Here is a 26,925-nt window from a genome sequence, read left to right as displayed (position 1 = left end):
GAGGGGTTTTTTCAACTGGATTTGATTATTTTCGGGTCCGGTCTTTAATTTGTTTTCTTTTTATTTTTATATTTTTGGTGTGGGATTGGTTAAGATTGACCTAGAGCTAGTTTAACAAGTTGTTTGGACCCAAATTTACGCTATCGGCCCATACAATCAAGGCCGTTAGATGAGTAAAGTTCTAGACCGTTGGATGATAAAGTGGTTGAGATAATTTTCAATTATTATTAAGGAATAATATTGTGGTTTTAATCATAATATTATCTCTTAATATATATAAATATATATATATATATATATATATATATATTGGATTATCTAAGCCTAATATTGGCTATATCCAGCGGGTTGTTTAAAGATAAATGGAGAAGCAAATCATATTTCCAGCAGAAGTACATTTCAAATGGGTTTAAGATGTTTGGTACGACTCACGCGACAATACTATGGATTAATCAATACCTGTATCAGATAAAGGTGAAATAGTGCAATGATGGTGATCATGATCAACAACGATTTGTGATAACGGCAGAGAAGGATTTGCAATTGATTTGCAAATGGTTTGCATGGATAAGACGACATGAAAAAGGGAAACATTTTGATGGTCTCCACGTGGAAGGCAACCCACGAGTCATGATCACCAAATGGCCTGCACCTTTGGAATTTGAGGGATTTTTGGCGGTGCCTTTTTATGGCCAAGTCATGTTGGAATGAATGCCTAAGGGATAGGCTTGCATGCTACTTATCTGCATGCTTTGGTTCCAGTGCCGAAGCTTATCAAATTGGCTGATGCATGCTAATTGTTTGCATGAAGTAAGGAGATAATGATGACATCTAAAAGATAGGTTGTTGCTTACCTTGAAAAGTCTTTGACCTAGACTCTAGCTGATGAGTTTGAATTAAAATCAAATTCTACACAAGTGAAGCCGCACCACACATCTGCTTCTATAAATACAAGGTTGCGAACACCATTCAGGGGCCCTTCAATTCAGCATACAATTGCCCTGCGCAAAACCTCTCAAATACCTTGAGATTTTTTCCTTTTCTTTTCCTGCCGATACACCTTCAGTTTGGATAAACAGCACTGTGGAGGCACCCGGTGGGCACCTTCAGTTTGGATAAACAGCACTGCTGCCGCAGAATCAGCCGACCGAGAAGCACCTTCAGTTTGGATAAACAACACTGCATCGAGGTCGACCGGTTACCTATCAAAGTCTCGACCGAGAAGAGTTTTCGAACCCTTGTTGGTAGAGGTCACGTTGCTAGCCTCCTCGGCGTAGTCAGGTGTTACGAATTGCGTTACTCGGCGTACTGGACGCCGAGTGATTTTATGATTGGATACTCGCAAGTAAGTTTCAGGGTTCGGCATTCCGACGGCCGAACTACATTTACCATCAAGACATACATCACATTTGAGTACCTGTGCCCATACAGTTTGGTCTCGATTCGACATGCTTATACTTTTACGAATATAATCACAATGACCGAATCGGGCTCTGACGATTTGTGAACTCCGCAGAATTAGTAGCCTTGTCTTCAGGCTATAGAACCCAGAGACCGAGAGTGTTCCTTCCTCGGTCGCAATCGCAAGATAGAGAAGTCAACAACACGTTCAACGCGACATCAACGAATTTTACTCCTCGGCCGAGCTCGGCCGACAAGTTGGCACGCCCCGCATTCAACCGAATGACGTAGTTAGCTTATTAGTTACTCGGCCTGCGCGCCACGTAGGTTTTGTAATTTTTAGAGTCAACATTTTGGCACGCCCAGTGGGACCCAGTGCTAAAACTACGAAGTTCATATGATATATCAAGATTCCAATCTGGCTCAACGTAGCCGATTGTACGAACGTCTAGAGGAATTGAAAAAACGCAATGAAGAACGAAAAAGATCTTTGGAAGTGGAAAAAATTCTTCGTGGCCATACAGAGATGCAAAAGTCATTCGCTTACATGTTGAGAATAAAAGCTCCTGTTACCCTGCAAGAGCAATGGGTAAATGAAGACAGGGCTCGGTTTAATACCTGGCTAGATGGAAAATATTTTCCTTACGTTTTCGACTACAAATCGATTCCATTTGAGGAATGGTTGGTTGAAAAGACCGGGGGGCAATTTTCCGCTCCGGCCGTAACCAAATATCGGCCTAAGAAAATTGTTACTTTGGCCGAATAACAAAGGCCACCTATTTTTTCGATCGCGGCTGAAAGTGTGGTAGGCCTAAAAGAAAATGTTCAAGTTTCTGAGCCAAAAATTGACTCAGAAAATAATTCGTCAGAAAACTGTTCCAATGACGAACAAGACCAATTCATGGTTTCAGTTGAACAAACTGTGCCAATCGATATGATTATTGGTAATAAAGCCGACATGGAGCAATCCAATTCGGCCAAGTTGCTCGAGTTAAAAGCCGAAGTTAACGAAGTAATTATGCCTGGGGGACATAATAATTGTTCAACACATTCGACGGGCGAAAATGAAAAATATATCACCAAGTCAAAAATATTTGGAGAAAATTCTTCATTCAGCCTAGAGCGAAATCAATTTGAGAATTTTGATATTAAAAGATCTCGGCTTGGAATAAAGCATCGTTGGCCTCCTCCTATTTATGGTTCAGCCACTTTTATTTCCATTTGCTAAATTACTTTATTAACCATTCGGCCTCTTGGCCGATACTTAAGAAAATACGTGGGGGGGCAACGAGCATTGAGCCCTGGGACAAAAAAAAAAAAAAAAAATTGGCCGTGTAAAAGATTGGCAGATTGAGGCCAGCTTTAGAGCCTTGGTGCGAGAAACTTGGTAGTTCGACTATCAAACATATATAGGCTTCGGTGGAATATATGTATATATATATATATATATATATATATATGGGCAACAAGATGGTGTGCTCGGCAAAATTATGACGTGCTCGATTTTAAAAGTTGTTTCTGGCCAAGCCAATTTTAGACTTATAAGTTTATCAGGTATAATCGGCGGTTGCTCGCCGAGAAAGATTATTTGCCGCATGCTGCGTATAAGAAGATAAAGGCCATGTCGTAATTTTTGGCACGCCACATGATGCCAATTCTTTTTCATTTCCCCAGGTGGTATTCATGGAAGGCCTTATTTGAAAAAGAGGAAAAAGACTGGCGTGGAGCCCATTGGTGGAAAACAGATGAATTTCCTCAAAGCCGAGTGATGGTGGTTTTGATGGTGTGACTTTAACCCAATGCTTCTTGAACTCGGCTCATTTTTCTCGGCCCCATATGGTTTAGCCACTTTTATAAGTCACTAACATATATATACACGAACACACATGCCGAGCTCGGCGAGATGGTGCTCGGCACAGGTTTGTTTTATGTGTGTGTGTGTGTCTATATATATATGCCAAAGGCATGGCAGACAAATCATATCAGGCAATCAGCTACCTCTATATATATATATATATATATATATATATCAATCAGGCACTTGTACATACATACATATATATATATATATATATATATATATATATTCCGAGTACCATGAGAAGCAGTGGGCAAGAGCCTTCAAGACTTCGACCCTATTTGGTTTTTTCTCGGCCAGCTCGTCGAGGTTTATTTCGAGACTTGTCAGGCTATGGAGTGGATTCCTCGACCATATATTTCTTCGACTGCGCTAATTTCCTTAACCATTCGGCTTAAAGGCCGAAGCTCAAGGAAACTGGGGGGCAATGTTTGGACCCAAATTTACGCTATCGGCCCATACAATCAAGGTCGTTAGATGAGTAAAGTTCTAGACCGTTGGATGATAAAGTGGTTGAGATAATTTTCAATTATTATTAAGGAATAATATTGTGGTTTTAATCATAATATTATCTCTTAATATATATATATATATATATATATATATATATATATATATATATTGGATTATCTAAGCCTAATATTGGCTATATCCAGCGGGTTGTTTAAAGATAAATGGAGAAGCAAATCATATTTCCAGCAGAAGTACATTTCAAACAGGTTTAAGATGTTTGGTACGACTCACGCGACAATACTATGGATTAATCAATACCTGTATCAGATAAAGGTGAAATAGTGCAATGATGGTGATCATGATCAACACCGATTTGTGATAATGGCAGAGAAGGATTTGCAATTGATTTGCAAATGGTTTGCATGGATAAGACGACATGAAAAAGGGAGACATTTTGATGGTCTCCACGTGGAAGGCAACCCACGAGTCATGATCACCAAATGGCCTGCACCTTTGGAATTTGAGGGATTTTTGGCGGTGCCTTTTTATGGCCAAGTCATGTTGGAATGAATGCCTAAGGCATAGGCTTGCATGCTACTTATCTGCATGCTTTGGTTCCAGTGTCGAAGCTTATCAAATTGGCTGATGCATGCTAATTGTTTGCATGAAGTAAGGAGATAATGATGACATCTAAAAGATAGGTTGTTGCTTACCTTGAGAAGTCTTTGACCTAGACTCTAGCTGATGAGTTTGAATTAAAATCAAATTCTACACAAGTGAAGCCGCACCACACATCTGCTTTTATAAATACAAGGTTGCAAACACCATTCAGGGGCCATTCAATTCAGCATACAATTGCCCTGCGCAAAACCTCTCAAATACCTTGAGATTTTTTCCTTTTCTTTTCCTGCCGATACACCTTCAGTTTGGATAAACAGCACTGTGGAGGCACCCGGCGAGCACCTTCAGTTTGGATAAACAGCACTGCTGCCGCATAATCAGCCGACCGAGAAGCACCTTCAGTTTGAATAAACAGCACTGCATCGATGCCGACCGGTTACCTATCGAAGTCTCGGCCGAGAAGGGTTTTCGAACCCTTGTTGGTAGAGGTCACCTTGCTAGCCTCCTCGGCGTAGTCAGGTGTTACGAATTGCGTTACTCGGCGCACTGGACGCCGAGTGATTTTATGATTGGATACTCGAAAGTAAGTTTCAGGGTTCGACATTCCGACGGCCGAACTACATTTACCATCAAGACATACATCACATTTGAGTACCTGTGCCCATACAGTTTGGTCTCGATTCGACGTGCTTATACTCTTACGAATATAATCACAGTGACCGAATCGGGCTCCGACGATTTGTGAACTCCGCAGAATTAGTAGCCTTGTCTTCAGGCTATAAAACCCAGAGACCGAGAGTGTTCCTTCCTCGGTCGCAATCGCAAGATAGAGAAGTCAACAACGTGCTCAACGCGACATCAACGAATTTTACTTCTCGGCCGAGCTCGGCCGACGAGTTGGCACGCCCCATATTCAACCGAATGACGTAATTAGCTTATTAGTTACTCGGCCTGCGCGCCACGTAGGTTTTGTAATTTTTAGAGTCAACACAAGTACTTTTAAATATTTTGAAAGAAAATATTTTAGAATCAATTCTTGTAAAAATGTAAGTTAATAATGGAAAATCACTTGAAGTGATTTTTGCAAAGAAAAATTAGGTTCCTATTGGATTGCAATCAATATTTTAATTTACAGTTTTTTATTTAAGATATCATAAAGATGACATGGAAATATAGTAATACTAAAATGCTGAGGTGTACAAAGTCAAAAGACATTGATCAAAAAATAAAAAACAATAAGATTTCAATCTAACAATTGAGTTGACTAGGGACCGGAATCAAAATGACCTTGGAAAAATTAAGTTTCCATCCCTTATTTTCATATTACATTGATTGAAACTTTATTATTTTTCTATTTTAGATCAAGGTCCTTTGACTTATTCCATGTCATCATTTTAGTATTTAAAATATTACACATCATCATAAATGAAATCTTATCCCTTTGTGCATTTAAGGTAAAATAAACTATATGAGTAAGTTTAAAACAAAGAAAATCCGTTTGAACTCCTCTCCATTCTTCTTCTTCCCTTATGCACATCCAGAATTTACAACACCCCAAACCCAATTTTCTCCATTTTTTCTCCACTCCTGAATTGATCCAATGCATATATGTTGAATAAACCTATTGTGATTAAAATACAAATTAGCATCAATGGTTTTATCGGCTTGTGAGATTTGTATGGCATGGGCAAGGCAGCGCAGGCATCGCTTTCTCAAGGAATCTAGTTGATTCAAATATGCAGAGATTGCAGAGTAAGCGGGCTATGTGAAAATTATACCATTCTGAAGTCATCTTCTTTTATTCTTTATATATATTTTTTTCTTTTTCTTTTATTATTATATATTAGTCTTGATTATTCAATGTCTGGTTGGCTGCACTTATATCCATGGGTACATTTTTAATCTACATGTTTCGTTCTAATATATCTATTGCTCTAATATGTTGGTTCAAATTCGTTTTTACATAAATATATGGGTACAAAGTTTTTAGAGAATATTATGTAAAATGGTTTTTAAGGTTGCTGCATTTTATGTACCCACATATGCATGTCTATAAAACAATGAGGTATGATGTACATTCTTTTCTTTGAGTTTTTAAATGTACCCATGAGTTTTCTTGTAAATTCGGTATGTACCCATATTTCATGGGGTACATTATTTCCCTTAATACTACTCGATGAAATTCACAAAAATATGTGCAGTGTGCATGAATTTTTATTGTAGAAATTTTTTTTTTCCCTTCTAATTTTTAAGTCTCATAATTCGTGAGATTTGTACATATATGATCCCATAAATTTTTAAATTGCATAAATTCTTGAATTTAAATCCCTTAAATGTTGGACTGCAATCAATATTTTAAATTCCAGTTTTTTATTTAAGATGATTTGGAAATATAGTAATACTAAAATGCTGAGGTGTATAAAGTTAAAAGACTTTGATCAAAAAATAAAAAACAATAAGATTTCAATCTAACAATTGAGTTGACTAGGGATCGGAATCAAAATGATCTTTTTTACAATAAGCACATAGCTAGTGCTTTTGATACCCAAAAACATTTTCTTTAAAAGCTATTTTAACCATTTAAAATCACTTGCCAAACGAGCTCTTACATAGTTACATTGGTTCAGGTGATGCATTGCTCTAATAAGTAATAACATAGGTTCGTTTGAAACTGCTTTTAAAATTGTTGAAAACATTTTTTTTTTTTTTTTGTAAAAATACTTTTTAAACCAATTTTTAGTAAAAATTCAAATGATTTATGAAAAAAACACTTGAAGTAGTTCTTGCAGGAAGTACTTTAAGTGCTTTAAGTCATTTTAAAAACGCTTTCAATCATTTGAAATACACTTACAAATGAACCAATAATGTCATCTATAATTTTTTTTTTTTTTACTTTATATTGAAATATTGAATCGAAATTCTACAACATCACGTGACGGTGAATATTCATTCCATGCAAGTTTTTCTAGTGCAATAATACTTGTTGATCAAAATTGTCCAAATTTTATATTACCCTAAAATTCATAAATGCAAAAAACAAGTAAATCATAAATTATTTAATCATCTAATTGTTATCCAAAACACTGATAAAGATTTTCCAGTTGATATGACAATGTTAATTAAATCATTAAAATAATTTCTAATTTGTTGAGTTTTTGTAGGGTTGATATTTTTAATGAATGATCTTGAAAACATATATTTTAATCATTAAACAAGGTTACAAAGTTATAAAATAAATGAGATTTTAAATAAGGGAACTGTTATTAGCATTTCAAAAATCTCATTCCACACTTCTTAGAAGTGTATTATTCTTTCTAATTATAAAAAATTTGGAGTAAAAAATGAGATTTTTAGAGGGTCAATAACAATTCCCTTAAATAAATAAAAAACTGAATTTAACATAAAATATTGCTTGTATAACAAAATAAAAATAAATTAAACTGAGATTGTGCAAGTGAAAAATCCGATCCGCTCGTAAGTTCGAACAAACTTAATTGCAAATTCTAATAATACACGAACAATGTGTAGATATCATGTCCTAAAAATCACACTAAGCACTGGATATATAGACATGTTTAGGTTTTATATGCTTATGCAAACCCTAATGTGCACACAATCCCAGAAATTAAACACATCGGGGACCTAATTTATGCGGAGAACATAACTGCATACTCCCCGGACTTGGACAGTTCCTCCCCTGCCTCCCCTTCTTCCTCATCCCAAATCGTTTTATCCTCACAGTGCCCATATGCCCAACTACACAGTAAAAAGTAAAAGACATTTACCACACTCAACCCAGCAACGATCCAATAGTAATAATCGTAGTGAGCCTTGTTTAGGTTGCTTGAAACCCAGCTCACACCTCCTTTTCTAGTGGCATCAGCGATAATAGTAACAAGTAAACTCCCCACCAAGCTCCCAACTCCAAACCCTAGCGTCAAAAGAGCCACTGCAATGCTGGACATGCTTTTTGGGAACTGAGAGTAGTAAAACTCCAGTTGCCCAATTGCATTGAGAGCCTCAGCGAGTCCAATGAGGCAGTGTTGTGGGATCATCCACTTGGCAGACATGCCGACTACACCGTCCGGTTTGTTCAAAAAACCCTCTCGGATTGCTGTTTGTCTTCTGTGCCTCTCAACCTCTGCAGCCACTGCCATTGCCAAACAGGAGATTGCTAGTCCACCCCCTATTCGTTGCTTGAAGCTAAGCCCGCGTGGCCTTTTCGTGTACTTTGATATCAAGGGGACTATAATACGGTCGTAGATGGCCACCCATATTGTGAGAGTGAGGATTCCAAACACGGAAAATGAGGCTGCTGGAATTTTGATCTTGCCAAACAAATGCCTCTCCATGGACTTTGCTTGGAGCGCGGGAAACGTGTGTTGGCTGATAATAACTGAGATTATAATGCTGCTAGACCAAATGGGCAGGACTCGGATCAAGGCTTTCAGCTCCTGTACTTGCCTGACAGTGCATAAACTCCATGGATCTTTGGCCAAACCATCAGGGCCTATGTCCTTTTCAGGACTTCTTATGATGCAAGCTTTATTTAGGTACCTAAAATGAGCCAATACATATGCATATATATAAATTATCAATACACACATCAAGTCAAAACCAATTGTCATATGCATGTGAAGAGAAAATTTTAAGTGTAACTAGTTCTGTATATAACTATGAGTCTATCTCTCTCATTAAATAAGTTAATGTGAGGTGAGCTATCTAGGTGTGGAGGGAAGCAAGTTAAGGGTAAAACCAGTGTTACAGGCTCGAGCTAAAATTGATATAATAGGCTCAGGATTATATAAAACTGGTGGTAGATATGTGATGATTCATATATACAAAGATATATATACGTACAAGTGAAATACGTTGTTCTTTTTGGAGTTTTTGTTTTATGCCTATTAGGGAATAAAATATGATAGCTTAGTGACATATATAGTTAAGTACATGCATATACCACGTTATATTATCAAGATAATGTATTTAGGTGTCCCTTTACCTTAGTTTATCTGTCGGAGCGACAAACTTGGAACCCTTGGGACTGTACCATGCATCAAAATTCTTTGGTGGCAACGCCATGTTTTTGTTTTTCCAAGCAGCTGCAAACACTCGAAGAAATCCAGCAGACAAGTTCTTGTTCGGAGGAACTTTGACATAAAGGGAAGATCCCAAGAAGAAGAAAACAGTGGACAAGAACATGAGCCCTACAGGGACTCCAAACCCTACAACCCATCCAATTTGATCCTGAATATAAACAATGACTGTCACTGCAAGCATGACTGAGACTCCAACCGAAGCATAATACCAATTGAAGAAGCTCTGCAAGCGCCTTTCGTTATTTGGGTCGTCTGGATTGTCCAGTTGATTGGTACCGAAGGCCAAGGAACATGGTCTGATGCCACCGGCTCCAATCGACATGAGGCCGAATGAGGCGAAGAGAAGCATGACTTGAGCTGTGTTTGCTGGAACACATTTTTCTTTGTACGGGTCGCAATGATGTGGCCTTGTTTGTGGAAGTTTTGCTGTTAGCCATAACACAATCATTCCCTGCAAGGAAAAATATGATTAATTTTTGGGGTTTTTGAACTTTAATCCTTGAAGAAGATTAAAATTTAATAAAAATTTGGTGTTAGATTAGACATTGATTTTAGTCCTTTAATGTGTACTTAATTCAAATTCATATATACTTTTGTTTTAATATTTAATAGATATCTTATTTAATGTTATTACATTAAATTTTAAATTTATTATTATACACAATTTAATTCATTAATTTTATTTAACTTCTTGTAATTAGTGTACCTAAACGTTTGTATCATAATATATTTTACTAAATTAGTGTACTAAAATGTCCGTATTTAAATATATTGTAGTACCTAAATACATTGTAGTGAATTAGTGGCACATAAGAAAATATGCAAAAACATAAGTGTACCAAAAATTCCGTAGCTAAATATATGATTCAAAACTAGTGTACCGAAATATCCGTACCTAAATATATTATACTAAACTAGTGTACCGAAATGTCTGTACCTAAACATATTATATACTAAACTAGTGTACCGAAATGTTCATACCTAAATATATTACAATGAATTAATGACACATAAGACAATATGCAAAAATATAAGTGTACCGAAAAATATCTACAAAAATATCTTCATAAGATACTATAATGAGAATTAAAATTTATAATATAATTTTAAAATTTTATTTTTGAACACCATAAAACTGGCATTAATAGAGTCTAGGGACTAAAATTAATTTTTAATCTTGTATAAAATATTTTTCTAAACTTCATCTTATTGAAGCATTAAAATCTAATTTTCTATTAATTTTTTTGTGCACGTAACATAGATGACAACTTAACATGATATGGAGAATTAGGGCAAACTTTGCTTACAAATAGGCTAACGATTGTTCCCATAGAAATCACATGAAACCGACCCCAGAGAGAATCGGCGAGAAAAGCTCCGATAATAGGCGTAAAATTTGACAAGGCTGACCACAAGAACAAGATGCTAGTTCCAGTAGCGGCGTCCAAGTGATATTCAAATATCAAGTAAAAGATCATATTAGCCTGAAGACCAAAGCTTGCAACCTTTTCGAATGACTCATTTGCTGCACATGAAAAACATTCGCATAAACCATAATTTGATCATCAAAATAAAATTATACCACAAACTAGGGATGTCACATAAGTAGTCCGGTTCTAGCTAGAACATATATCTGTTTTTATTTGTCGAATAAAAAAAAAACATCATGCACAGAGATCCTGATCGTAAAAGAGAGCATACAGATGATAAAAGGCATGGTTCTAAGGCCACCCTTCATGCTTGTGACCTGTTTGGTGATGGTCTTGGTTTGGTCTGAAGCGACCACCTTCATCTTTGCACCCATTGTTTTGGTCTCAGAATGAATGAGATCTTTGAGGATATGATGATCAAGTAGTTAAAGGGAAATGGAGAGAGAGAGAGATTTAAAAGCTTTGTTCGCTCACAGCTGCATGAATGGAGAGAGAGAGATTTAAAAGCTTTGTTCGCTCACAGCTGGATGAATGGAGACAACAACAAAGCTTCCATTATGATCACTATCACTATTTAAAACTCCTAAAAAACTCCTTATCGCTCATTTATTTCTGCCACGGAATCTTTGAGTTTGGATTGCACAATGCAAATAATTGGCCTTAAATAATCTTCATTTATTTTAAATTTTTACTAAGTCTACAAAATTGTCGCATAGTGTTTATCATCACCAAAAAGCACTATTTTTGAGCAGCAGGAGACTGAAAATTCTTGATCTGATCTTTCTTTGTTCGCAATTAGAAATCATGTTGATGTGTTCGAAGTTATTAATTCAAGAACAAATGAACTATTTTCAAGGCAATATAACGATTAACGGTCAACTTTTATTTGTCAGCAAAATACCTGCGAATCCGACTACTCTTAACAAAACTACAAATGCTATTGCCGGCTAAAGAAACAAATGACTAGCATCAATAACTAGAAACCATTTATAAGATTAATATTGATCATGATTTTAACAGAAATGTGTCATTTCATAGGTTTATTTATTTTTTAAATATATGAAGAGATGTAAACAAGGTAGTTGTTGGATGTTAATTTGATGGGTATATTTTGCATGACTATCCATGTGTTCCTTTAAAAAATGATTTTGATACTTCAACTGGAGACGGTCTCAGTAAACATGTAGCTGATGACTTTTGATTAACGTAAAAGTTATCTAGCTAGTTGATAGCTAAAGCAAATTGAGTACATATATAATAGAGTGTGAGAGTCTGTACAAGTGTGAAAACAATACATACTAATCAACGTTTAAGGATTATAACTATAGTATTTAATTTTATCTGAATCATTAAAATAGAAGAAATCGACTATCTGATATATCTTAATTCTAACTCATTTTTCTAAGCAACTATTGGGACTTTAAAGCCTGGCTTTTTTTTTTTCACCCTTATTTTCGGTCAGCTACTACATTGAGTTCGGTGATAAAAGAATTAGTAGCAGTATAAGCACTCATCTCCACTTTTACTTTAAAAAGAACCCTTGGGTGCATAGGGCTTCTCTATATGAACAGAAAATTCAAAGTAAAACTAGTCATAGGTAATGATTTTTTTATTACTTACTTCCGCATGTAAGCGATAAGAAATACCCTATTAACCTGAGAGTTTAAGACATGCTTAATTTAACCTCACTATGAAGTGACAACGAATCGCTCATCCATTATGCAACTAATCAGTTTAATGTACTACATAGTTATAGTTAATGATTTTAGAAGTACTTCAAAAGATGTTATATTCATGCAAAAGAAGAAAAATTAAAACAGTTATTTATTATGCGCGTTAAATTCATAGTCATGTATTGTGTATATAATATAACATACAAAAGCGTGCAGAAACTCATAAGCTAATCCATCATCATACATAAGTCACAAAGGCACCGTGGACCTTGGAATTTTGTGAAGTGTGGCAAAACCTAAAACAGTCAACGTTTTCTGCTCAAAGGAAAACACATGTAAAAGAGATAAATACAAAGTGCAGAGGATTAGAAAAGCTAGCATTTTATTATATATTTATAGAAACTTACATTTAGTTAAGAAAATATAGATGCAGAGTGCCCAAAATTCCCACAAAAGTGGGTTAAAAGAAGGAAATATTGCAAACTGAAATTTAATAGTAGTGCTAATTTTTAAGCCGTACTTAAGCAAAGTTTAACCAAGTAGGTCAAAACATAAAAACTAACTCAGAAATGCCAGCAGCTTCTTCAACCCAAGGAAGATTGAGCTTCAGTTTGCCCTTATCAGACCACTCAAAAGCCACCTCTCCACCATTCAGACAACATTTCTTTGGACACCCACTTGAGTAGGCCAAGAAACTGCTTCCACCTTTGACCTTCACCTTTGCACTAACTTCCCCCTCAATTGTGTACTCCAATTCCTGGATGCTTCCTCCACTGTTGAACATGTTTGTAAGTCCCACCGGAGCGAATTTGTTGCCCGGGCTGAGGGTTTGGACTGGCACAATGGTGAAAATCTCAAAGGAAGACGGCTGGATAGTGATTCGAATAGCAGCAGATTTTGGAGTCAAAACGCGGAGTTCATCATCCTGGTTGAGATGGACAATGTACTCTTCAGCCTTTCCCATATGAGCTAGTTCTAAGTTTTGATCCCATTCAATATCAGAAACATGCACTGAACAAAGGATTGGCTTGTAGCAATCTGGAAAGCCTTTGATCCTTTGCTCCTTGGGGTCCCAACCTGCTCCTTGGCAGTTGAATCCTCCAATCACACCACCAAACTGCGAATAAGTAGAAAAGCGAGCGCGCTTTAAAGATTGAATCGAGACAAACTAGAAAGCAAAGATTAACCCACTTAACTAACATTGAGTTGCACATTATATATTAGTACACCTAAAGAACCGTCTGTTGATATGCCATTGATATTGTGTCATAGCATTGTAGCCAACAAAACATACTGACATAATATTCATACATTATCGACAAATCTAGAGAAATTATGCATTTTATACCTTGTTGAAGTTCCAAATTTTGAGAGCAGTTTTGCCGTCAAACAAAGGATTTTTGAAGAGGCAGTCTCTGGTTGGAAGGGCACAATGCAGGCAATTGGGAACGGTTCCATCTGGATGAACAAGCTTCTTGATGAGATCGAAATCATGACTACCAACAAAGTCGCTTAAATACACCGGACCTCCACAGATAGCCCTAGACCCGGCATGATATTTGGCACAAAGATGGTCTGATTGGAACATATCCCAATCCGGCACGATCATCTGCCCCATCCACATACTGTTGTAGGAGCAGTGGATCATATGAACACCTTGTAGCCAGTAAACTCCCATTGGATCTCCACTCGGGTCCTGGAACCAAAAATCATCACCTGCAACACAAGAATACAGTATGACAGGGTTGATATATGTCCGCAATCTCATTAAGAATAGATCGATTTGTTTAGACTTCCTAACCAGCTCTTCCCATGGAAATTTGCCTTGTCCCGAGGAAGAAGAAGTCGTTGCATTGCTGCATGCTAGAAATAAGTCCACTCCCATTGAAGTTCTTCGCAAGAGAATCACTCAGCCCCTTGTAATAAGCCTTCGCAAGCTCCACGCGACCTCCATGTTCCTCAGACACATATTCAAGAATCTACAAAAATTCATTGTAAATAAAATTAAGCACGCGCGCGTTGCACAATTCATACTACTATCAAAATGAGCAAATGTAGAGTAGCAATATTATCAAAAATTTCAGGGTACTAAACTTACATGAATAACATCCACTTTGACTCCTGTGACGCCAACTTCAGACAGGTACGAATGCATCGAGTCATATAAAAGAGAAGCATGATCGGGATGAACAAGCCCCATTCCCCCTTCAAGCACTTTATCCACCGCGAGATCATTCATAGTTCCGTCAAGTCCGGGAGGGAGAATGCAGGGAGTGATCTTAGCATTGAGATGGGTTGCACCAGGCTTAACACCACACCAGGCCCCACAAAGAGCATGCCACACATATATATCATCCAAACCCTTAAACTTGCTTCTCAAGTCACTTGTGAAAGCCTTCAGTCCATAGCTTCCAACCCTGCAAGTACATCCCCGGCAGCTTCCATTACTAGCACCAGTTTCTTGTCCACCAAGTAACTCACTCAACTCTTGCTGCAACTTTTGAATTTTTGTTTCGAAGACAGATAGGTCAGTGACCCCAGACCGAACGGCCTTGTCGCGGGTCTTCTCAGCTTGCTCAATTTCTATTGCTTTGGCTATCAACATCTTTGGCCTTTTGTGATCGAACGAAGGCGCATTAGGACTTAACATGGAACCACCTTTGTAGTTCTTGAATTTCTTGCACTCGTCAAACCTGTGAAGCCTAGCAAGCATCTGACTTCCACAAAGGACTAGATTTTTCGCATCCTCATTCAGGTCTTCATTTTCATCAAAACTGATGCTTTGCCAGCCATCATCAACGATGAGAAAGCGAGGAGACACACCGGCTTCAGTGAACTCATTTATACCGTGCCAAATTCCAGCAGGTTCAACCGTTAAGTAGAAGGCATCCCAAGTGCACCAACCGAATTTGTCAACCAGATTCGGAACTGTTTTCTCTTCCAACAGCCTGAAGGTATTAAGATGAACTCTAATAGCACTAAAGGCCTCTTTCATCAAGTTGTAAGGATTGTCAGAAGCATGAACATATGCAATAGCATCGAAATTCGATGCTTTCACTTGCGTAGACCCGCTCTCGGCACAGATCACGACATGTCCATCATTCCCGGGTTGAAGAGCAGACCTAAAAGATCCATCAATAATCGGTATGATGATCACATAGGATTTTATTTCAGGGACGTCAAAAAGCACCCATTGTGTTTCCTTCTGCAAATTCGAACCGGAGTTTCCAACCCACATGGTAGACCACCATGTCTTGAACCGAAAAATGCTGAGAAAATCCCTGTCACTGGATCTTCCCAAGGAATTCTTCAACCTATCCGAAGGCACATCCGCTTTGAACCCCAGGAACCCTCCCTTGTGTGACAAGGCACCAACACGGTTGAGCAGGGGAAGTGGAACATCGTCACAAGGCTGGCAGATTGAATTAAAGGGACTGAAAGTGACATTGTTTGGAACTTCATCAAGCAGTGGAACACCTCTAACACTAAGCTTTCCATTCGACAAGTCGAAATATTCTTCTATGATTTCAGGCAGAGAAACATCGTTGATCGGATTAACAGGAAGATTAGGAGGCGCCATTAGCAGAGGAAAATAGAGCAAAAACAGAGCGAAAAGAAACAGAGGAAAACAGAGGATTACAAGTTGTAAACTCAAAGCTAATAGAAAGAAAAGCTTGGTTTGAAGGTGGAGGATAAGAAAACTGGACAGTATTATATAGGGCGTAACCAGAATTTCTAATAAGAGGGTCAACCAAAAAATAAAAAGGGTTTAATAAGTAGATCTTACAAATTAATTTAGAAATATCATAAATTCGATATTTATAGCCTAATTGGATTATCATTCCATAATCATATAATATAGTACTAAAGCTAAGTATAACTATTTTCTAATATAGTAATGAAAAGATGAACAAAAAAATAAGAGTATCAAATGCTGATTTTTAAATTTACTAAAAAATCAAACAAATTCAAGACACACGTGTGAATAAATTAAAAAACTTGAGGCAAGGAATGAAGTGACATGCGCCTTTAAGCTCAAGTGTCTTAGTCTCTTGACTCTTTACGTACATATGATATTAGATTATGTTTTATGCAACCAATATTATTGTACAAATACAAAAAAAATTTGATATAACATGTGAAAAGACATATTCTCAAAATGACAAGAAGGATGAAGTGACCCTTGGAGGGTCGCTGGATTTGAAGCCATTTCTTGGGTATCAAGCTAAATCGAAACCGAAAAATTGAAAACGAGAACATAATTAAGTTTTGATTACAATCTCCATACTATGATTGGAAGGTATAATCTTTGGTATGGAAATTTAGAAGTCGTAATCTTTGATATAAAAGAGAAGATTAAAAGGTTTTAAGAGTTGGATTCGAGATTGGAAGAACCAAGAAGGCAAGAAAATGAATTGTTTGATTTGATCGAAAGAAGATTGTTTGCAATTTTTTATGCACCGAATGAAATGGGAGGCAAAATTAAACTGGAAAATTTAATAAAGGGTGTAGACATCGAAATTTCAGTAAAAACAAATGTTCACCAATGCATTAAAGTTTTGACGTGTCAAGGCATACATGGCATACGCCACGTGTTGTACAAATTGTACACATGGCGTGTGACTCAACAAAATAGGAAGAAATACCCTTGAAGGATTAAACAAGTTTTTCTTCTCATTTTGGGCAATGACAAGGCAAGTACATTTCAATCCATTGAGGATCAAAACAAGTTTTTCTTCTCATGTTGGGCAATGACAAGGCAAGCACACTTCAATCCATTACGGATCAAAACAAGTTCTTCTCATTTTGGGCAATGACAAAGCATACACATTTCAAGTTTAAAATGGTGTTAAGTGGGAAATTAGGCCATAAGTTAGACCACTTCAAGTTTAAAATGGTATTAAGTGGGAAATTAGGCCATAAGTTACACCACTTCAATTTCAATATTGCATTAAGTGGGAAAATTAGGCAATGGTGCTTGGAAAGGAAAAAAATATTTTGTGGTGGTGATTCATTCTCAAAGCTTATAAATAGGCTTCTCCATCAAGGTATCAATCATCAAGGAATTCACAAATACATTTCTCTACTCCAAAATTAGAAGAGAATTCCCCAAATCCTTGAAGCTTTGAAACTCTAAAGCTTTCAAGCAAATTCCGAAGGATCAAGAAAGCTCTCTTCGTTCTTCGTTAAATCCTCTTTCAAGATCAAGCCACGACGGCCCTTGAAGAAAGTGTTCATCCGTTCATCCTAAGCATAAGCCCCCAACGGCCCTTTGGATCAACAACCTCAACAAATCCACACATCCAATCGTTCTTCAAGATTAAGCCCAAAAGCCCTTGAAGATCCGCTCATCCATCAACCTTCAAGATCAAGCCCAAAAGCCCTTGAAGAAATCCACACAACCATTATTCAAGATCAAGCCCCGACGGCCCTTGAAGAAAGTGTTCATCATTCATCCTAAGATCAAGCCCCAACGGCCCCTTGGATCAACAGCACAAACAAATCCACACATCCAATCGTTCTTCAAGACTAAGTCCAAAAGCCCTTGAAGATCCGCTCATCCATCCTCCTTCAAGATCAAGCCCAAAAGCCCTTGAAGAAATCCACACAACCATTATTCAAGATCAAGCCCCGACGGCCCTTGAAGAAAGTGTTCATCCGTTCATCAACTGTTCATCCTTAGATCAAGCCCCGACGGCCCTTTGGATCAACAACTCATCCACAAATCTACATCTTACGGAGATCGAATCAGAGGACCAAATTAGAGAGATCGTAACCCCAAAATCATAAACACAAAAATATTATTTTGTACACGTTATTCTGGTTTCTTGTTTCAAGGAATCTTTCGTGTTCACAAATTTGGCACGCCCGGTGGGATAATCTCTACCTCTCATCTCTGTCTCCGTTCAAGATATTCAAGCACAGTCCATGGCTTCAAACAAAGAACAAGTCGTGACTATCGGCACTACCTCCATTGAAAAACAGCTGGTTCAGATGAAGGAAACAGTTGCAAGGCTGATAAAGACTGTAGAGGAGAAAAACTTGCAAACCGCCGGACTCATCAACCGTCTAGAGGCACAGCATGGTGTCAAAGTGAAACCAAGCTCTCTTCCAACTAAGAAGACCGAAGAAGGCTTTGACCCAAATGCCTACGAACTCATGTCAAAGGCTAGGCATGACTTTGCTTCTTCTTCAAATCTTGGAAAGAAGGTTTCAAACACCGTCAACGACAAAGATCGTGACCTCACCGAGACTCAAAAGAAGTTGAAGGAGCATGATTACGGAGTTGACAACAACAAAGCTGGACTTGGCTTCACACCAAATGCACTCGTGAAGATTTCAAGCAAAGCGAAAAACGCTAGCGCTCAACACATCAGCGTGAGCATTGAACAAAATCAAGAGGAGCCTAAACCTCCTATTCGAGTGTCAGTCTTCGATAGGCTGAATCATTCAAAACCCAGAATTTCGGCACTTGATCGTATTGGTGGGCAAGACCGAACTTCCGTCTTCAAGAGGCTTAACGTGCCAACATCCCAAAGCTCTGTTTTTGAAAGGTTGTTAAAGCCTAAGAAACAAAGCAACACAGCTATCTCTCCTCTACGACGATCAGCTTCGGAAAGATTTGAAGATAATGAGAAGCCTTTTGGAAAGAGGAAGACAACACCAAAGGAAGAAAAGCTCGATGGGTTAGCAGAAAAAGGCGACGTTCGAAGCTTGATTCCTTCAAGGATGAAGCGCCAAGCAATCCTAGAGGTCGACACAAAAGGACCACTGAAGGTAAAGAGGCGCATCATCGTCCACACTGGCAAATCTTCATGCCAACAAACCCAAGAGAACGGCACTGAAGATGAAATCCCTAAGAAAGATGTCATTTCTGGCTCTTTCGACTCAAAGTCTTCACCTCGACTGTTGGGGGCATGTTCCAAGTCAAGTGAAATTGAAGGATGGACTCATGTCACTCCGAAGAAACTGCACGAGAAACATATGTCTTCTCCACAAGTGCACCAATCAGAAAGGAGGGAAAGCAGCTTTCGCCAACCTCCAAAGCAATGTGAAAATGTTGAAGATAAGAAAATTTCAACACAAAGATCGTTTATGCGGGATCTTTTCTTCCTCGAAGACTTATTCAAATTCTCGATCAAGGCTCCTTGCTATGAAGATTGTGAGGAATGCCTTTCGAAGATCGCTTCGAAGAAATTGGAGAGGCAGCAACCATCTTGTCCACAAGTTTATCAGTCGAAAATGGGGCAAAACAGCTCTTGTCAACCTCCAGAACAATGTGAAAGTGTTGGAGACAATGAAATTTCGACACAAAGATCGTCCATCCCCATCACAATGTGCGACCTCTTCCCAGAAGACTTCTTCAATTACTCGGTCAAGGCTCCTTCCTATGAAGATTGCGAGGAACGCCTCTCCCAGATCACTTGACAAATCAACAACAACAACCAAAAGCTCCTCGTTCGTACGAGCCTAAAAGGCGATAACCAAAAGCTCCTTGTCTGCACGAGTTGAAACTGCAAACGACACCATAAGCTCCTCGTTCGCACGAGCCTAAAAGGTGACAACAAACGCTCCTTGCCTGCACGAGCTGAAACTGCAAACGGCACCAAAACGCTCCTTGCCTGCACGAGCTGAAACTGCAAACGGCATCAAACGCTCCTTGCCTGCACGAGCTGAAACTGCAAACGGCACCAAACGCTCCTTGCCTGCACGAGCTGAAACTGCAAACGGCACCAAAACGCTCCTTGCCTGCACGAGCTGAAACTGCAAACGGCACCAAAACGCTCCTTGCCTGCACGAGCTGAAACTGCAAACGGCACCAAACGCTCCTTGCCTGCACGAGCTGAAACTGCAAACGGCACCAAACGCTCCTTGCCTGCACGAGCTGAAACTGCGAACAGCACCAAACACTACTTGCCTGACGAGGAGGTGTTCTACATCGACATCTTCCCAACATGGACGATGTTCTTCGACGGATCCACACGAGCAAACGGAGCGGGGGGCAGGAGTAGTATTCATGTCGCCACAAAGGCAAATACTACCTTACTCCTTCCAACTGAATGAGCTATGCTCCAACAATGTTGCTGAGTACCAAGCATTGATCATCGGGCTCCAAATGGCGATCAACATGGAAATCACAGCTCTTGAGGTATATGGCGATTCCAAGCTCATAATCAATCAACTCTTAACTGAATATGAGGTGAGGAAAGATGATCTCGTCCCATACTTCCGGCTAGCGACCCAACTGCTACAAAAGTTCGAAGCTGTGACACTAGAACATGTGCCAAGAAAGGAAAATCAAATGGCAGACGCTCTCGCCAATCTAGCCTCGAGTATGACACTAGGAAAAGATGAAGTTGCAGACGTGCCAGTTTGCCAAAGATGGGTGATTCCGCTCGTTAATGAAATGTCACTAGATGATACAAATGTCATCTCAGTACTTCCAGTCGATGCTGAAGAGTGGAGACAGCCGCTGATCGACTACTTAGAGCACGGAAAGCTTCTAGATGATCTCAGACACCGTTCCGAAATACGTCGACGAGCACCTCGCTTCCTTTACTACAAAGGAACACTCTATCGACGCTCTTTTGAAGGAGTGCTCCTGAGATGCCTAGGTGAGGAAGAAGTTAATCTAGCCATGGAAGAAACACATTCAGGTGTGTGTGGGGCACATCAGTCTGGACCAAAGCTACATTTCCAGCTTAAAAGAATGGGTTACTACTGGCCGAGCATGGTGAAGGATTGCCTGGAACACGCCAAAAGGTGCCAAGCCTGCCAATTCCACGCCAACTTCATACATCAACCGCCTGAACCATTACACCCTACAGTTGCTTCATGGCCGTTCGACGCATGGGGATTGGACGTTGTAGGACCAATTACGCCAAAGTCATCTGCAGGGGAAGCTTACATCCTAACTGTAACAGATTACTTCTCCAAGTGGGCTGAAGCCATCCCTTTAAGGGAAGTAAAAAAGGAAACTGTTGTTCGTTTCATCAAGGAGCATATCATCCACCGATATGGGGTGCCTCGCTACATTATCACTGACAACGAAAAGCAGTTCTCCAACCGACTCGTGGACGAGCTTTGCGACAAATACAAGTTCAAGCAGCACAAGTCTTCCATGTATCATGCTCCGGCCAACGGCCTCGCGGAAGCATTCAACAAGACGATGTGCAACCTCCTGAAAAAGGTAATCGGCCGAACAAAGAGAGATTGGCATGAAAGAATAAGTGAAGCACTTTGGGCATATAGGACTACACATAGGACTCTTACCCAAGCTACACCTTATTCTCTCGTATATGGCGTAGAAGCTGTTCTACCGCTCGAAAGTCAAATTCCCTCACTAAGGATGGCTATACAAGAAGGCTTGACTGATGAAGAAAATGCAAAGTTGCGCCTTCAGGAGTTGGAAGCACTGGATGAGAAAATGCTCGAAGCTCAACAACACTTGGAATGCTACCAAGCACGGTTATCCAAGGCATTCAACAAGAAAGTCCGCCCAAGGTCTTTCCAAGCCGGAGATCTCGTGCTAGCATCGCGTATGCCTATCATTACAACTCATAAGACAAAAAGCAAGTTCACATCAAAGTGGGATGGACCCTACGTAATACAAGAGATCTACACCAATGGCGCTTACTTAATCATGGCAGAAGACGGGTTGAAGATCAGCCCCATCAACGGCAGATTTTTGAAACGCTACTACCCCTAAAGCAAACGCACCAAGCTCCTGGCCCGCAAGAGCATAAACTGTGTACGGCAAAATCATCAAAAAAAAAAAAAAAAAAAAAGAGAAAAAAAAAACCATCACTCATTTGAACTACGTCATGACTTGATCCCTCCTCAACCAAGGGTACGTAGGCAACTTGAAACTTCAAAACTTCAAGTACAGTCACATCATCAAAATAAAATAAAAAAATAAAAAAATAAAAAAAAAAATAAAAAAAGGGAAATAACACATCTTGGTGATGTATATGTTTTATCTGTATTTAGCACAATACACTAAATAAAATAAAGCATGTTCATTGATCTCCGAGAAATTACAAGTGCGTACAAAACAAAACAAAAAAAAAAAAAAAAAAAAAAAAAAAAAAAAAAAAAAAAAAAAAAAGAGATGGAGCTTTCATAAAGGTTGTTCACGTGAAGCCCCACTACTTGGGAAAACTACAGAAGCGGGAGGCATCAAAGAAGAGGCCTCAATACTTGGTGGAACGCTAGATGAGCCAGGAAAAAGGTGCCTCTGGAAGAAAGCAGCAAGTCTTTGACGGTCACTTTGAATTCGACCACTGGATTCTTGCAGCTCATCAAGCTTCCTCTTCATGCCCGTCGAATAGTTATTTGCAAGCACATGCAAACTTCTATTCTCGTGCTTAAGCTGTTTGATCTCTTGCTTAAGAGTTTCCACCTCCGCCATCAATGATTCCACTTGGCGGGATCGAGCAAGTAGGCGTTGGCCCATGTTGGACACAGAGCCTGCGCACTGAACACTGAGAGTTAGGGACTCTTGAACGGCCAACTCATCGGACCGTTCTGAAAGCAGCCTACTATCTTTTGGAGTGAGGAAGTTCCTAGCTACTATCGTAGCTGTTGTTGCGTCCTTCATCACAGAATCTTCACCTGTCAAAGGGCCATTAGAAGATAAGAAAGAAGGGCACCATACATTTACCTGACGCGGCGCACTCGGATCACTGCTGAGACTCAAATCTAAGCAAATGTTAGACGGGTTAGCCATTGTCAAAAGGTTAAAAGAGAAAGGTGGATGGAGTAAAATCAGAAAGGGCCGAAGACGATTTTCACAAACGGGCGATCTTCAAAGTGTGCATGTTGGAGGTAATCGATACCTCTATAAAAAGCCAAGGCGACACGACCACCGATTCAAAAAATCGGATTTTCCTGCGTGAAGTTCGGCGACGCTTTCGCGGCTTTTCAGATAACGCGTTCAACTTTGTCAAAAGATCTCTGACAAAGTTGAAAACACGTGAAGGTTATCATCCCAACTACGCGCCTTTGCCAACAAGCGTGGTGACAGAGCCGCACCCGTGACTACTTTTTCGAAGAGGCGCTCGCTCAGAAATCGAAGAAACGCTTGTTAAAAAATCGAAGAGACGTTTGTCGACAAGGGTAAAAGAACATAACCACCACTTGCTATTGGGAAATCCCTATATATGTCGACCTTCATCTTTTATGGCAAGGCAGACCTGAAAAAAAAAAATGCCCAACTCTTCCTCACCTCTGAGGGCGCACTCCCAGCAAAGCCTTTCGAAATACTCAATTTTTTCTTCTTCCCCAAAGAAGATACCAGATGCCTGGAGTACAGATGACCCAGGAGGAAACGGTAGATTGAAGTATGTGGAGACAAGCACAACAAATACATGTGCTGATCCATTCGCCGCTTCTTCAAAAGCAAAGGTATCTCATATCATCAAGGTCGAAAGCAAAGGTATCTCATATCATGCTTTTTCCTTGTCTTTTCCTTTGTCCTTGTTCTTACTCGCATGGCAAAGTGAAAGAAGCAATCAGCCGGCACTTGGAGTCAGTCTTCCGATCTGGAACCGACTGCCTGGAATCTATTCCCTGGTTGCTTACCTAGCGTTGCTCTCGAGTAGTCATCTTCAACGGTTGATACACTTCCAGATAAGGGACCACTTCTGCAAAGGGGAGCAAGTAAGGCAAGTGAAAATGATACATTAAAGCATGTGGAGACAAGCAACAACTGCATATGCTGAGCTATCCTCTAACCCTCTTCAATACGAATTGGAGAGATTGAACAAAGAAACAGAAAAAAAGAGTAAAGCTCAGACCTTCGGGGGAGACCAAAATTTCCTGCTGCCCAGTTCAAGAGTAGCACAAAGGAAAATCAACGAGCGGAGGAGACCAGAAGAATCCTCCAGCCCAGTTCAAGATCAAGCCTCAATGGCCCTTGAAGAAATCACAAGTCCGATTCAAAATCAAGTGTTCACCACCCTTGAATCAAATTCAACTCCAGATAAAAGGAGTAAGTTCAGACCTTCGGGGGAGACCAAAAGAATCCTCCAGCCTAGTTCAAGACTAAGCCTGTGGAAAATCAACGATTGGAGGAAACCAGAAAATCTTCTAGTCGAACTCAAGATCAAGCCTCAATGGCCCTTGAAGAAATTTCCAGCCCAGTTCAAGACTAAGCCTGTGGAAAATCAATGATTGAAGGAAACCAGAAAATCTTCCAGTCGAACTCAAGATCAAGCCTCAATGGCTCTTGAAGAAATTTCCAGCCCAATTCAAGATCAAGCCTCGACGGCCCTTGGGTTGACATCTACAGTAAGGGACTTCAAAACGCATCTTCTACACGTGACAAACACATGTCTACGACGCGCCTTGAAGTGGGGGCATTTGTAGACATCGAAATTTCAGTAAAAACAAATGTTCACCAATGCATTAAAGTTTTGACGTGTCAAGGCATACATGGCATACGCCACGTGTTGTACAAATTGTACACATGGCGTGTGACTCAACAAAATAGGAAGAAATACCCTTGAAGGATTAAACAAGTTTTTCTTCTCATTTTGGGCAATGACAAGGCAAGTACATTTCAATCCATTGAGGATCAAAACAAGTTTTTCTTCTCATGTTGGGCAATGACAAGGCAAGCACACTTCAATCCATTACGGATCAAAACAAGTTCTTCTCATTTTGGGCAATGACAAAGCATACACATTTCAAGTTTAAAATGGTGTTAAGTGGGAAATTAGGCCATAAGTTAGACCACTTCAAGTTTAAAATGGTATTAAGTGGGAAATTAGGCCATAAGTTACACCACTTCAATTTCAATATTGCATTAAGTGGGAAAATTAGGCAATGGTGCTTGGAAAGGAAAAAAATATTTTGTGGTGGTGATTCATTCTCAAAGCCTATAAATAGGCTTCTCCATCAAGGTATCAATCATCAAGGAATTCACAAATACATTTCTCTACTCCAAAATTAGAAGAGAATTCCCCAAATCCTTGAAGCTTTGAAACTCTAAAGCTTTCAAGCAAATTTCGAAGGATCAAGAAAGCTCTCTTCGTTCTTCGTTAAATCCTCTTTCAAGATCAAGCCACGACGGCCCTTGAAGAAAGTGTTCATCCGTTCATCCTAAGCATAAGCCCCCAACGGCCCTTTGGATCAACAACCTCAACAAATCCACACATCCAATCGTTCTTCAAGATTAAGCCCAAAAGCCCTTGAAGATCCGCTCATCCATCAACCTTCAAGATCAAGCCCAAAAGCCCTTGAAGAAATCCACACAACCATTATTCAAGATCAAGCCCCGACGGCCCTTGAAGAAAGTGTTCATCATTCATCCTAAGATCAAGCCCCAACGGCCCCTTGGATCAACAGCACAAACAAATCCACACATCCAATCGTTCTTCAAGACTAAGTCCAAAAGCCCTTGAAGATCCGCTCATCCATCCTCCTTCAAGATCAAGCCCAAAAGCCCTTGAAGAAATCCACACAACCATTATTCAAGATCAAGCCCCGACGGCCCTTGAAGAAAGTGTTCATCCGTTCATCAACTGTTCATCCTTAGATCAAGCCCCGACGGCCCTTTGGATCAACAACTCATCCACAAATCTACATCTTACGGAGATCGAATCAGAGGACCAAATTAGAGAGATCGTAACCCCAAAATCATAAACACAAAAATATTATTTTGTACACGTTATTCTGGTTTCTTGTTTCAAGGAATCTTTCGTGTTCACAAAGGGTTTTATGAAAAATTAGAATCAAGGACATTGACAATTTGATCGGTTATGATTGTATTTTTTTGTTCCTCTGTTTTGGTGCATGAGGAACTTAATCACTTAGGTGTCAAACGAACAAACCGGCTAGCTCTTTGCTGCCGGTTGATGCGGTTGTGATTGCCACCAGGTTTAAGATCGTCTTTAGTAGTTTGTGTTTTTAAACCATTTTCACGTCTCAATTTTTACAGTTAATTTTTACTTTTATTTTTCAGACTACTCATTAATCTCGGACTACTAAAAAAAATTATTGTTTTTGGGAACATCTTTTTTACGGTTTTTCTTTCTCTCAATTTAGCAATTCGATTAAACAAATCAAAAGATAAAAAATGAGAGCGTGTAGAGTGACAATGCGAGTTCAAATATCAAATTACGTTTAGATGATTCTTCTTATGACCTGTTAGTTTAGCGTCATTTACTCTTTTTTTTACATTTGACTCACACAAATGTAAAGACACTATATATTTGTAGTGTGCTTGATACTAAATTGTGATGACGACAATATTTAATTGAGGCCCATCATAGAGAAATAGCTTTGTAAATTACAATATCCTATCGTTAAACATATATGAAGTTTCATATTTGATTCAAGCAAGCATAGGGATAGAAACTCCAAAAAATAAAATATGCAATTCCCAG

The 26,925-nt window shown here is 39.2% G+C and overlaps 2 protein-coding genes across 2 annotated transcripts; both read right to left on the bottom strand.

Moving 5' to 3' along the window:
• Positions 1-7,980: 7,980 nt before the first annotated feature.
• On the bottom strand, positions 7,981-11,236 carry LOC137746439 (protein NRT1/ PTR FAMILY 1.1-like). The gene is made up of 4 exons (XM_068486489.1): positions 11,134-11,236; positions 10,740-10,957; positions 9,336-9,883; positions 7,981-8,890 (listed from the first exon to the last, which is right to left on the bottom strand). Exons 1-4 carry the CDS (start codon positions 11,234-11,236, stop codon positions 7,981-7,983), a joined length of 1,779 nt encoding a protein of 592 aa, XP_068342590.1.
• A 1,843-nt stretch (positions 11,237-13,079) lies between these two features.
• LOC137731443 (stachyose synthase-like) lies at positions 13,080-16,115 on the bottom strand. Its single transcript, XM_068470552.1, has 4 exons — positions 14,634-16,115; positions 14,337-14,514; positions 13,884-14,251; positions 13,080-13,652 (listed from the first exon to the last, which is right to left on the bottom strand). The coding sequence occupies exons 1-4, from the start codon at positions 16,113-16,115 to the stop codon at positions 13,080-13,082; spliced, it is 2,601 nt and encodes an 866-aa protein (XP_068326653.1).
• Positions 16,116-26,925: the final 10,810 nt, after the last annotated feature.

The sequence above is a fragment of the Pyrus communis genome, chromosome 15 (assembly GCF_041283825.1).
Source record: "Pyrus communis isolate YQ-2024b chromosome 15, ASM4128382v1, whole genome shotgun sequence".
NCBI classification, from domain to species: Eukaryota; Viridiplantae; Streptophyta; class Magnoliopsida; order Rosales; family Rosaceae; genus Pyrus; species Pyrus communis.
The sequence above is the reverse complement of the archived record's forward strand: the minus strand, read 5'-3'. Positions and strand labels throughout refer to the sequence as shown.